Consider the following 12,561-nt stretch of genomic DNA (forward strand, 5'->3'; position numbering starts at 1 on the left):
CGTCTCGGGGATTGGCGCTGGATAGAGTTGCCCTGGGGCATTTGACTCATCATCTCGACGCAAAGTTACATATCGCTCCATGGCATATAGATTCCGGAAGCTTCGAATGATTCTCTCTTGAGTGCCTGAAATCAAAGATGCAGGAATTAGGCCATGATCTCTAGCGCTGCGCAATCGGGAACCTCAGGTGACTCAGCCGCGCCTTTCGCATTTCCAGATTCGGAATAGTGGCTTGATCTATATAAGATCGAATGCAGCCACAAGATGCGAATGATCAGTGTTAACGGAGCGTGAAGGTCCTCGCGCAAATCAAGTTCGACAAGATTTCTTAGGCTCTGAGCCTTCTGAAAGTGAACCATGCAATCAAACCCGCACTTTGTCGATCATTACGGTTTTCGTGACAAACACTGGAAGCGAGGCTCCGACTGAATGATTTGCAGGGACTTGCACCGAAATCTAATCTCCAAAACTAAGTCCAGTCAGATGTAGGGAAAGCAAGCATATCGAGTCTTCCATGTTTTCCAACAAGTCCTTAGGTCGCCAGCAAGGACATGCCCGAACCTTGTCGCCACGAACAAATCTCACGGCACGTGCTTCTACTTTCGATATTGCTGATAATTTGAGACAATATATACTCTTGTATATCATGATTCTTAAAGGATGTTGGAAAAACTTGTAATCGCTCGAGCGAGGCCACTCTTGGACGACGTGACCCTTTAGAACAACACGAGTGCCTCTTTGATGAACTTCAAACTCAAGATGCATCTCATGACCTCGGGGGAAATATTTGGACACTACCAAGGTCGAAGTTTTGAGGGTGCATTTTCAGAGGGCAGTGGAATAAGAAACGACTCGTGTGTACGCATTTTCTATAAAGGCAAAATGAAGGGGCCTTTATCGCCCCTCCAGCTGAATATATATCTGGTCGTAGTCTGTCATTATTGCAGAGCCAATAAACAAAAATAGAAAAGTAGAAAAGCCACGAGACGAGGCCGAGTCAACTCGCTCAGATGGAAACACCAGATCCAAAGACAGCATAGGAGAAAGAAAAACAAAAGAAAAGATCCTTAAATGCCCATTCCCACAGCCCGCTGTGTCGCGTGAGCCTTCACAAAATCATAGGTTTCCGTAACGCCTTGCCAGATACCAGGCACGTAGTTGCGAATCCACGCGAAAATAACTAGAAGCAAAAGAGGAATCTGAGGATCGTTAGTGGAGGCTACAAGTTGAGGTGAATGATGAAAACTTACCCAAAAGAAGTACAGGTTCCTGTCGCTGCCCAGACCTTTCATCCGGCGAGCCTGGTGCTCTCGGAGGTGCTTCTGTTGCTCACGCGAAATGACCTTTCGGCCGATTGTAATGTCTTTAAGGTCGTCTTTGGCTGATCTGGGACGCTCCGCGGCCATTGAAGCTGCTGAAGTAGACGCGGATGCACAGGCAGAGCCAGAGGCGAAATTGCTCTGGGCCTCAAAATGCTGGTCCAAAGCCGCCTCCGTGGCTGCATGCAGGAGAGCGGACTTTTTCATCTCAGCGTCTTCTGCTGCATCTTGTTGATGTGGGTACAATTCGTCGTAGGAAGGAGGCAAGGTTTGACCCTGAGCGGTGTTGCCCTTCAACAGGTCCCACCAACCCTCCCGAGCGGTGGGCCGGTTAGGTACCAAATTAGTGATGCGACGCATCATTTGGTTGGCCTGATAATCAGGCAAAGCTGGCATGGGAGGCAGAGCGGGAATGTGTGGGAAGACATTGGCCACACTCTGCTGGAATTGATGAATCTGTGCAGCCAGCTGGTTCCGCCAAGCGACAATGGTTTCTGGGGTAGAAAATCCACGAGCATCGCCCGGTGCCGCAGGCGGTTCAACTGTATCCATGACTGGCGGAACGACATCCTGATGCACGCTTGATCGTCGAGACAAGCTCAGGTGAATAGGGTTTCCATCGAAGTCTTCGCTCTCCTCTTCTTCATCCTCCAGATCGCTGTAATCGTCAACGGCATGGCCCAATGAACCGGAAGCAGATGATGCCTCCCAAAGCGAACTGAGAGATGCGGTACTGCTATGCCTACGACGGGAGCCAAGAGACCCAACACTGCGAGACCGGTAGTGACGGGATGGGAGCAAAGCGGCCTGGTGAGCAGGTAGAGTGGTCGCCAGATCAGCAGGGGTGAAGCCACGCACACTGCGAGCATGGGCATTGGCACCTGCCAGACGGAGTCGGTGGACAATGTGAGCGTGGCCGTGCAGAGCAGCCAGATGCATTGGCGAGTTGCCCGTGTTGTCTTGTACATCAGGATTAGCCCCGCGTGCCAACAGTCCAGCGACGAATCGGGTCAAGCCTAACGAGGCTGCGAAGTGGAGAAGACCCTGACCAGTCGTGCTGCGAGAGTTGTAGCGCGGGGGACGGGGGCTATCGTCAAGGTCGATGAATTCCAGGTAAGTCAGCATCTTCGAATCAAGATCGCTGAGCTTGCCCTGAGATTCGTGTCCGGGAACCTGTCGCTGATGACCGCCAGAGGAGCCACCGCCCTGCATATCCTTCTGCAGGTTGAAGATAGCATTCGGGTCGCTGCCCATGATCTGCTGAGCTGTCTGGAATGCATCCGCTTGACTGCCCAACTTCTGTCCAAGAATGTTGAGCGCCAAGCGATACATTTGCAGCTCTCGATCGTCCACGTATCTGAAAAATAATTGTTGTTTTGGCATGAGTGGCTGGGGCGTTTGCACCTGACCAAAAGTCGGATGTTCGTGCTTGAAAACCACTGATACTAGACCGGGCTGGAGAGCAGGAGGGGTCAAACAATTCAAACATTTGTCGCCCCAGAAAGTAGTGGTAGTGGCGAGAGTATCACCAAAGACCACTTCCATACCGGGGTAGAAGCCACTACCCAATAATGTAACCTCTGTGCCTCCAGTGATCGAGCCTTCAGCGGGCACAAGTTTGTGGATCACCGACGGCAGGCGATTGGGAGTAGTAGCCAGTTGAGGCCAGATTTGGCTTGCGGAGTTGGAACCAAGGGCAAGGGCAAGGTTTGGATCCTGGAACCCGTTACGACTAGAAGCGCCGGGGGTACCAGGACGACTAGGCTGGGCCGAATTGGGTCCAGACCCCATAGGTTGCTGGGCTAGATTATCCAAGCTTTGTCGCTGAGCAGGTGTGGGGTTGAAGAAGGGATTGTTGTTATCATTGGCTTGGTTGGGAGTCGGAGGTCCATTGCCATATTGCCCGGACATTGACGTTGGTGTCACAAATGGCCGCTCCGTCGGTGATGCGAACCCTCGGGCAGCGGCAAGCTGTGCAGCATTGTTCATAGCTGAGTTTGATGATTGAGGCGTCTCCATCCGTGTCATTGTCAGTTCAGAGGGGAGTCTTCCTGAGCTGCTGTGCTTCCGCCTCTTCGTCTGCGGGCTTTGGAAATCCGTTGGGGAAGCCTGTCGAGACAAGCTTCGGGGAGTTTGGTTAGTCGACGATACGCCATTGGTTGAGGTCTGAATAGGGGCGAATGAGCTCGGCGTCAATTGATACTGCGAATTGAACCTTTGCTGCAGACCCTGAAGATCAGTTGGAGATTGTGGGGACGCAAATGCACCATTGGCCTTGACGTTCTCGCCGTTCAGACCGGACGAGAATACACCTGCACCGGGCAATGAAGATCCGTCAGACATAGCCGCTGCAGGACCTGTGGGGGGTGCAGAAGGAGCTTGCGTTTTGTGGTCATCAGTGATCATGATGGAGTTTGTGATAGCCTGAGCGACAACATTATCCGTGTGATCCTTCACAGTGAAGATGACCTGGAACCCAAGCTTCTCGTTCTGATGACGACAGTAACATGCAATTCGCATGGGAAGCTCCACCTGCATCGATCCCGGGGGAGCGAGTGGCATTTCATTGTAGCCGGAAGAAGCGTTCTTCGATGGCTCGGTCCATTCTTTAAGCTCGCTCGTGTTGAAAACAATCACGCGCTTCTCTTCGTCCTTTTGGAAGAGCTCGTCTTCTTCCGGCTTCCGTTGCTTCTTCCGAGAAGCGCGCTTCCGTTCTCGTTGAATACAGCCTCCACAAATTTTGACATCTCCACCGTCCAATGGTCGCTCCTCTTCGACTCCATTCGCGTTTCTCTCACCCCGAGTCCGTGCGAAAGCCCGCTTTAACTTTTCTCGGTCCTGCATTGCGCTCGTGCAAACCAAACTGGTAAACAATCGGAGAGTGTCGTGGGAGGATTCGGTAGAAGGAGGGGCGAGGAATTTCAATTTAGAGATGGTGTGTGATGGCAGGCGCAATTTTTTCACGCCGGCGGGCAACGGAGATAGCGTCAATCGAATAGGGATTTGTGTCTCGACTCGAGATTTGAGCGATGTAGGATGAACCGTCAGAACAGGTTGCACAGATTGCACGGAGTTTGTGGTGTCTATTTGATGCTGGGCAGGGGAAGACGCAAGGTTGACCGGAAATGGGAATGAGGCCGGAGAGCCGAAGTTCATGCTGGGTGATAATGACGCATTCATTGGGGAGTGTCCGTTCATGTTGATGCCGCCGAAACTTTCCTCCAAAAGGGACGATGGGGACTGTCCGCCCCATTGAGGATGAGCGGCGGATACATGAGCAGACCCAGAAAAGGGAGACTGCTCCTTCATACCGAAGGAGAAAAAGGGTGACCCGGGTCCATGAGCCTGGAGTATCAATTAGAATATGTTTGGGCATGTTAAAGGTCGCAATGACTCACTGAGGATGCTGCCGCGGCGTCGCTCGACGCCGGCTGAGCCGAAGCACTTGACGGGCTCCAAAGGTGTTGCGTGGTAAGATGCTGAGAATTGGGCTGAGGCACGTTCTCGGCTTTTAGTGGACTAGGACTGCTCGCTGCGCTCTCGAAATCGAACGCCGCGTCCATCGCCTTGTTGCTAGACTCCAGGTCCGGGAACACACCATCCATTGGATATGAGGGTTCTATCGTAAACGGTGAATCTTCCTTGACTGATGCTAAATCAGGGCGCATCCAATCTTCCGAGGCAAATCCAGCGGACGGCAACTGGTTCTCACTATGGGCGACGGAGTTTGTGGATGCGACCGAGGTCTGGCGTAGATGAATTCTTGGTGATTCTGATGAAGAACTGCGGCTAGAGTTGTCCGGGGACTCTGCTGGGGAATCAGCAGCCATGGCTGGTTGCCTCAGAGGGTGCTGATTCTGGTAATGCTTGGAGGACTCGGGGGCGCCGTTGGAGCGTGCGCTGGTGACGTGGGAAAAAAGGTCGTCAAAGTCACCTCCAGCCGTATCCGACGGCATGTCCATTTGTATGGGGTCTAGGAAATCCATGTTGGCGTTGCGGAATGCGGACTCCATCTCGTCGTCCATGATGATGGGGTCCAGGGCAGGTAGGCGGGTGAGGATGGAACCTCCGTTGGTCCCATACTTCTTTGGTCTTTGAATAACTCGTTTTCAAAGGCGGACGGAGGTGAGCGCAGCCTGTAGCCTTCGCTGGTTCTATAATCCTAATGGATGCTCGCGTGTGGGTTATTGGGGAAGCGGGCCGGGAAAGTGACGATCGCCGAACCAAATGGTCGTGAATAAGAAGAGTTGTCTCACGTAGTGTACCAGGACTGGTCTCCTGAGACCATGACTCCTGGAACAAAAGCGAGGTTATGTGAGTTGATGAGTGCTGGGGTCTAGGGAAAGTGACTGCCTTGCGGAGTCGGGAAAGGGGAGCGGGAAAACTGGGTGAGCCGATCAAGACCGGCAGAATGGCGGGAACAACGTGGGTGACGGAGTGACAGTCGATACTTGAGGTGCTTGGCCGGGTGTTTACCTTCTGTGGACAGACCTTGCAGAATGGCGATTTCAGGGACCTTAGACCTCCTGCATTCTTTAGAGTCCGGAAGAGGGGAACAGGTCCGAATGGGTACAGTGAGAAGGGGGAAAGACACCTCAGGCATCGAGAGCGGTAGCTATCATGGCCAATGTTTCCTGATTACGTGGCATCGATAGGATTTGCTCATCCCCGAAAAACAACATCTTGGGTTGTGCTCACTCCCAGAGATCGACATAATGTACTACCCCAGCTTCGACTATCGTAGGCCTGATCCGATCTTCATCGTCGCCCTCTCAATGTATTCGACTTGGACGGGTAAATTGATCGACCTGGCAAGTGATTTCAATCTTCTCGCATCCGGCCCGGACTGGCCCGCCAATGCTTAGACACTGCACGAGCGCCATGTCCTCGTAGATTGGCGATGACGAACACGAGCCCGGCTAACATCCTTGCACGGATTGTGTTACGCTATCGTCCTTGTCCCACTCGTCTCTGGTCTCTGAAGTGACTTTGATCATTAGATAGTATCGCCTTTTTCAGTCCTCCTTGCAGAAGACATTCCTATCGCCTGCCGTAAATGACCCCTGCTATCAGTAGTAACGGCCCAGCGGAAGGTCCAAGAGCCAAAGTGCCAGGGTGTTATGCAGCTCTCATGTACGCCACACACACAGAGAACTCAATTGGATTGGGGCCAACCCGGGAGAGATACGAACATTTCTCGGAAGGATCTCGGCGAGACTCGTCGGCTAGAGAGCCGCTTTTTTTGCCGCTCGTCGGCCAGATCATCTTTGGCTGGCCTAGGATCGGCGTCGAGGCCCCGGGGGGGGGCCCCATTGTGGCTGCGACGTTGGGGTGCTCCAATGAATCTCAATGAGCATCAATAAATATTGTAAATGCTCCCACTTCTTTTTGCCTCCCTGGTCGAGATGCCCATACAACGTGCTGAGAGCCAGCGTTGTTTAGTGCAATCGCCACCTCTAGCTACAGGACCAAGCGACACGCATAATAACGGCCGCCCACGATAGAATTCAACGGTGCAGGCTGGTTCGGACCTGGACCTGGACCTGGGCTTTATGCAAACGTCTCGGTCAGAGCATCTTGCTAGCCATCTTGCTAATGAAGGATTGATACCGCGCAGATCCAGATTGGTCGGACTCCGCTATGTGCGGCGTGCCGAGCCCCTCGGAGGTTTCAGAATAATTCTTCGGGTACGCGCCGCTCCCTTTTCATCATGAAATGAACGATAGTCTCTCTCCTGGGGCTCGGCGGCTCCGGAGAAACCCCGAGAAAATATGTGACCGCGATGTTCGACGATCATGCCTCACGCTGAGATGTTAGATCAATCCTCTCTGAAATAGCGAGTACAAGAGCTCCAGCCCTGGTACCTTTGCACCGGGCTCTGGCTCACCTTCCGTGGCTTGAAAACCTCTTTGACAGCCCGCTACTGACAGGTTTGACTCAGCGATGACAGTTTGGCAAGATCGTTCGCTGTTTCAAGTGCGTACGTTCCAATGTCGATCGGACAATGGCTAGCAAAGCTCAAGCCATCGGTGAATTTCTTTGGATCAATCGAACTGCTCCGGCATCCACACCGTACACGATGTGGACCATGCGGTGACCCCTTAGCAGGGGCCAAGCTTTAATTCATTGGGACGAGAATGCTCCGAGCGGGAACCTTGGAAAAATCGCTGGGTCGAAGAAGTGATGGTATACAACTGAGTCCTCGCAGGAGCCAGCTGCCAGTCGAACGGGGTGGACCAACAAGATGAAACGTCAAACGTCGCAAACAGCCGCCCTGAATGTTAAAGCACCTTCTAGTGGTGGGACCAGGCCCTGAACTCCTCTTAGTGGGCTTCATAGCTTAATTTATGTCAGTCCCTGCAGGGCTTTGGCGCCTTGGGAGATGATGCTGTTCATCTATTCCACACCTCGGAACACTCCTCTTTCGGTCATGGAGATTCTCCACCTATGGCCGGCAGTGCCTCGCCGGTAGGGCCGATCAGGAACAAAGAAACACTCGTTGGATTAAGGGGCACGCCATGAAGGACCTGTCACGAAAGTGGAGCGTGGCGTGGCTGCCATGGCCCCGAAAGAGCTATGATGCCGTGGACGAGGTCCGAAGAGCAGGATATAAAGATGCCAGATGGGAGTCGCTGTTAAGCATGAATCTTTTTCCTCATCAGTCTTTTCGCATTCCATTCTTTTCTCAAGGTCTAGTACCTTTCCATTCTCTTCATCGGGTTGACTTGACGTCCCCATTCTTCATTCTTTTTTTTTCCGACTACGTTCCTTCACGGACCCGAACGCTGTGCGTCTTTGCTTGTCACCACTCAAAAATATGTCTATCTCGAAGATTGCTGGAGTGCTCCTCGGATCCGCCGCTTTGGTGGCCGGTCACGGCTACGTCTCTGGAGCCGTTGTTGACGGCACCTACTACGGAGGTTACCTTGTCACCCAGTACCCCTACGAGACTGATGCTCCGGAGACCATTGGTTGGTCTGAGGATGAGACTGACCTCGGCTACATCGATGGGTCCGAGTATGCCAACGCCAACATTATCTGCCACAAGAATGCTCAGCCCGGTGCTATCTCTGCTCCCGTCAAGGCCGGTGGCAGCGTCGAGCTGCAGTGGACTGACTGGCCCTCCAGCCACCACGGCCCTGTCATCACCTACCTCGCCAACTGCAATGGTGACTGCTCTGATGTCACCAAGACCGATCTCAAGTTCTTCAAGATCGATGAAGGCGGCCTGATCGACGACAGCAATGTACCTGGTACCTGGGCTACCGACAAGTTGATCGCCAACAACAACAGCCGTACCATTACCATTCCCAGCACCATCGAGGCCGGTAACTACGTCCTCCGTCACGAAATCATTGCTCTACACTCTGCCGAGAACTCGAACGGCGCTCAGAATTATCCCCAGTGCCTGAACCTGAAAGTGACTGGTGGCGGCAGCGACTCTCCCAGTGGTACTCTGGGTACCGAGCTCTATAAGAACACCGACCCGGGCATCCTGGTCAACATCTACCAGTCCTTGAGCACCTATGACATCCCCGGTCCCGCTCTGTACACTGCCGGCTCCGGCTCCTCTGCCACCACCGCTGCCTCCGCCGCCGCCTCTACCACTGCTGCCGCGGTCTCCTCTGCCCCAACTGTCAGTTCTGCCCCTATCCGGAGCCCCTCTGCCTTCCCCTCGATCCCGGCATTCCGCAACTCCACGCGGGTTCCTCTGAGCCGTGGGCCTGCCTCTGCTCGGCCCCAGTTCTCGCAGCCCGCTGTTCCCCAGAATGCCCAGGGTGCTGCTACTGTCACCGATTACGCTACTGCCACTGTCGACTCCGTCGTCGATGCCACTGTTACTGCTCAGGTTACTGACCAGCATGCTTTCCAGACCACCAGCGCCCAGACCGCGGACAGCGCGACCATCACTGCCAGCGCGACGGTTCAGTCAGCCCAGAGCACCTCCCCCGCGAGCACCGGCTCGGACTCCACTGGATCCTCCGACTCCAGCTCCAGCTCCAGCTCTGGTTCTACCTCGGGCTCTGAGAGCTCCGGCTCCACTGGTACCACTACCGGTACCACCGCTACCACCTCCTCTGAGCCCAGCCACTACAACTACAATGACTGGACCTCCTACCTCAGCTCTCTGAGCGCTGACCAGGTCCTCAACCTCCTCCGTGAGACCTTTGGATGGCTCGTCGCCGACAAGAAGCACGCCCGCGACATGACCAGCCGCGCCAACTAAGAACATGCACTTGCACAATGTAGCCAGACACGGATTGACACTTTGTCCTTCATGTCGGCTGCAATGAACTGGTTTCTTTCATTCAGATCTGGATGTGCAATCTCGTCTCTTGAGGCATTTATTGGACTTGTCGACCTGTAACAATAGTTACATTTGCTTTCTTTTTCCTCCTTGTTAAGGAGACGAAAGGCCTCCGGGTCATTTCATTATATATATTCATGAATGGATTTGTTAGACTGCTCACTTCCAAACACCTTCGTAGATCTTAGAGTGTGTTATACTGGGCTTTTGCGAATATATTGCAAATGCGTGAATGGTAAATGCATTTCCAGTCCAAGAACATGGTATCTTGCGAGACTAGCTGTCATACAATGTCTATTTCTTCTTCTTGGTCTTGTCCACCAATTCAACCCATTGACTCTTCAAGCCACGGCGCGTCAGGGCCGTTTCAATAACCTTTCGTTGGTCACCCTGCACCAAGACCTCCATGACACCTTTGGGAGCACCATTGGCCTGTGTGACGCTGGTGCTGCTTGCGCATTTCTTCTGTAGCTCCTCTGCCAAAAGACTGGGTATGATGCCAAAGACTTCTAGGTTTGTCACTTTTGTGACAAGCTTGGAGCCTGTTCGCTTCTCAATAGTGATTTGGGCCTTAGGCGTAGCGCCTGCCTTGGGCTTGACATCTGCGAGAGTCTGTCCTGGCTTCAGGATGGCGTAGTGTGGTTGCAAAAACGTATTGTCTTCTATGATCCGCTTTAGCAGACCATCGCGTGTCACCATGCCACGTTTCAGGGTACCTTGATCCTCGGAGGACCCTGATGTGAAGATGGTGTTTGCGAGGTACGGATTAAGAGTGATGATTCGCCGGTTGTCTTTTGAAACGATGGGCGGGTCTTGTGACTGTAGGTATGTATCCAGATGACTCGAAATGTCCGAGTACTTGTAGTAGTTCTTGGGGTTGCTGGGAGGCAGAGATGGGAGAATGTCGGGACACAGCTTTCCGGTTGCTCGGTAGAGTGTTTGGACGATGAGGGATTGTCCAACAGCTGGGTCAGCATCATCAGTCACAGCAGGCTTCTTGCTATCAGAGGCTGGCTTGTTGCCACTCTCAAGGGCCGCCTTTGATGGGAGCTTGTACGGAACGAATCGATCAATGCGCTGATCGTCGAAGTCGACATCCCACACGTACGTCTCCCCGCCACTGCGATCCTTGGCCTTGATGAACTTCAATTTGTCGAGATGCTTGATGAATTTCTTGACGTTCTTCCAGCTGGTCTTCTTGATGTTGTAGAACTGTACTTCCTGTGCTGAATAGATCGGAAGATAAGGCGTGATGAGGTTGGCAATCAAGATCGAGGGTGAAACCGGTAGCGTCAGACCATGGGTAGGTGCCGAAGGGTTGTCTTGCTTGAGCTTCCAGAGAGAATAGATGAACGCTTTGATAAAGGCATCGTCAATTTCTGGATCACTGTTAGCATCTTCAACTGGCCAAATCTGGTGTAATAGCTACAAACCTTTTGTCGAAGGCTCCTTGACTTCCTCTGCGGGTTCTTCGGTGACGGGGGGGACATCCACCCTAAGGGTATCGTCGGTGTTTTCGGCAGACCCATCTTCCTTGCCTTCAAGCGTCAGTTCACCAACACCTGCTTCGACGTCATCGATCTCTTCGTCATCCCATCCTGGAATATAATCGGGGCCAGGGCGCCCAGGTCGTGAAGATGAACTCCACGCCCACAACTCATCACCTTCCCAGTGAAGGCCACGAACAGCATGGCCCTTTGTACCCTGGACCTCACCAAGTGCCGAGACATCAATTTCACAAATACCCACAAACGCTGGGACGGTGTGTTTGTCACAGCTTGCAACCGCGACAACGGCATTCTTGATGGCCTTCTCCGGAAATGGAGGCTCGTTTGCAAGGCCAGGCGTCATAAGATCAGCTCCGCCCTGGAGCTTCCGCATTACCATATCCGGTGTATACAACAAAGGAACGAGATTCGGGTTGTTCCATAGTGTGTACACGGTAGGGTATAGACGCTTGTCGTACCCTGGGCCATGTTCGATCTTGAACCACAACACTCGTTCTTCCTCACCTGCGTGAGCGCCCACGTAGACAATACCCTGGACCTCTCTTAAATCCGGTCCGGCGGTTGTTGTAAAGCGCGCGGTCTGAGTGTTATCAGGAAGGAGGGCATTTCGAATCGACGAAAGGGTTGGAAGTGTGGCAGATTCTGCACTAGGTGTATCTGAGCTCGTCTCGGAGGAGGGAACGGGGATTTGGTAGTCTTTGATGATCTGGTCGGCAATTTTCCTCCGATCGGAAGACCGCAACGGAGACAAGTTCTTGATCTATTGGGGTTTCAATAGAGTATTAAATCCGAGGCCTCTGGCGCCGTTTCTAGACAGCACAATGGATGGCTTCCAAGGGAGGGGCAGTGCGGGGAGAGGGCGATCGCTCACTGTAGGCTTCTTCTTGAACATGATGGCGGGAAAGAGTACCCGATAGCTCGGAAAGTGATGAAAGAGCTCTGTGACCACCTACACGAGCTGCTAGACACCAGACAACGCGGCGTTGTGTCACGAAGGTGGGAAAAACCAAATTGTCACGTCGAGTGAGTCGATCTCGCGACAAAATTGCCCGCCCTTTCCACATGCCCCAATTGGGAAACCGCCCAGGCTAATAGAACTCCTATGCTCCGATATTTGATCCGGAGATCATTTTAGAGAACAGTATTGAGGCCTACACATGGATATATCGTATTGGAATTCTTCTGTCCAATTGACGCAAATGGACAAACATATTAGCAGCCTTAGAACATATCTTGGGTGTCTCGCGTACTGTCGAAGGGGCGGGTAATGGCAAAGCTTCGCTGAAGATGTACCTGCATGTGAGCTCAACTGAGTGAAGTTTTAGATTGTGATAGTGACTTGTCCATCGCGAATAGTCACGTTCAGGATTATGCTTCACGCTCGACCGAATTCGCCTAGCTACAAGAATTCTATGCACAGAGTAGA

At 52.8% G+C, this 12,561-nt stretch overlaps 3 protein-coding genes across 3 annotated transcripts; 1 reads left to right on the plus strand and 2 right to left on the minus strand.

Moving 5' to 3' along the window:
- Positions 1 to 1,067: 1,067 nt before the first annotated feature.
- On the minus strand, positions 1,068 to 5,344 carry N7477_002766 (putative membrane-tethered transcription factor (SPT23); the record flags this gene model as incomplete). The annotated part of the gene is made up of 3 exons (XM_056964429.1): positions 1,068 to 1,199; positions 1,251 to 4,664; positions 4,718 to 5,344. The coding sequence occupies 3 exons, from the start codon at positions 5,342 to 5,344 to the stop codon at positions 1,068 to 1,070; spliced, it is 4,173 nt and encodes a 1,390-aa protein (XP_056824382.1).
- Positions 5,345 to 8,136: 2,792 nt separating this feature from the next.
- Positions 8,137 to 9,546, plus strand: N7477_002767 (AA9 family lytic polysaccharide monooxygenase; the record flags this gene model as incomplete). Its single annotated transcript, XM_056964430.1, has 1 exon — positions 8,137 to 9,546. One exon carries the CDS (start codon positions 8,137 to 8,139, stop codon positions 9,544 to 9,546), a length of 1,410 nt encoding a protein of 469 aa, XP_056824383.1.
- A 375-nt stretch (positions 9,547 to 9,921) lies between these two features.
- N7477_002768 (putative RNA binding protein Ligatin/Tma64) lies at positions 9,922 to 12,027 on the minus strand (the record flags this gene model as incomplete). Its single annotated transcript, XM_056964431.1, has 3 exons — positions 9,922 to 11,006; positions 11,061 to 11,895; positions 12,007 to 12,027. The coding sequence occupies 3 exons, from the start codon at positions 12,025 to 12,027 to the stop codon at positions 9,922 to 9,924; spliced, it is 1,941 nt and encodes a 646-aa protein (XP_056824384.1).
- Positions 12,028 to 12,561: the final 534 nt, after the last annotated feature.

The sequence above is a fragment of the Penicillium maclennaniae genome (genome assembly GCF_028827695.1).
Source record: "Penicillium maclennaniae strain IBT 15551 chromosome Unknown utg000003l:1.0-5670915.0:1.0-5674809.0, whole genome shotgun sequence".
NCBI lineage: Eukaryota > Fungi > Ascomycota > Eurotiomycetes > Eurotiales > Aspergillaceae > Penicillium > Penicillium maclennaniae.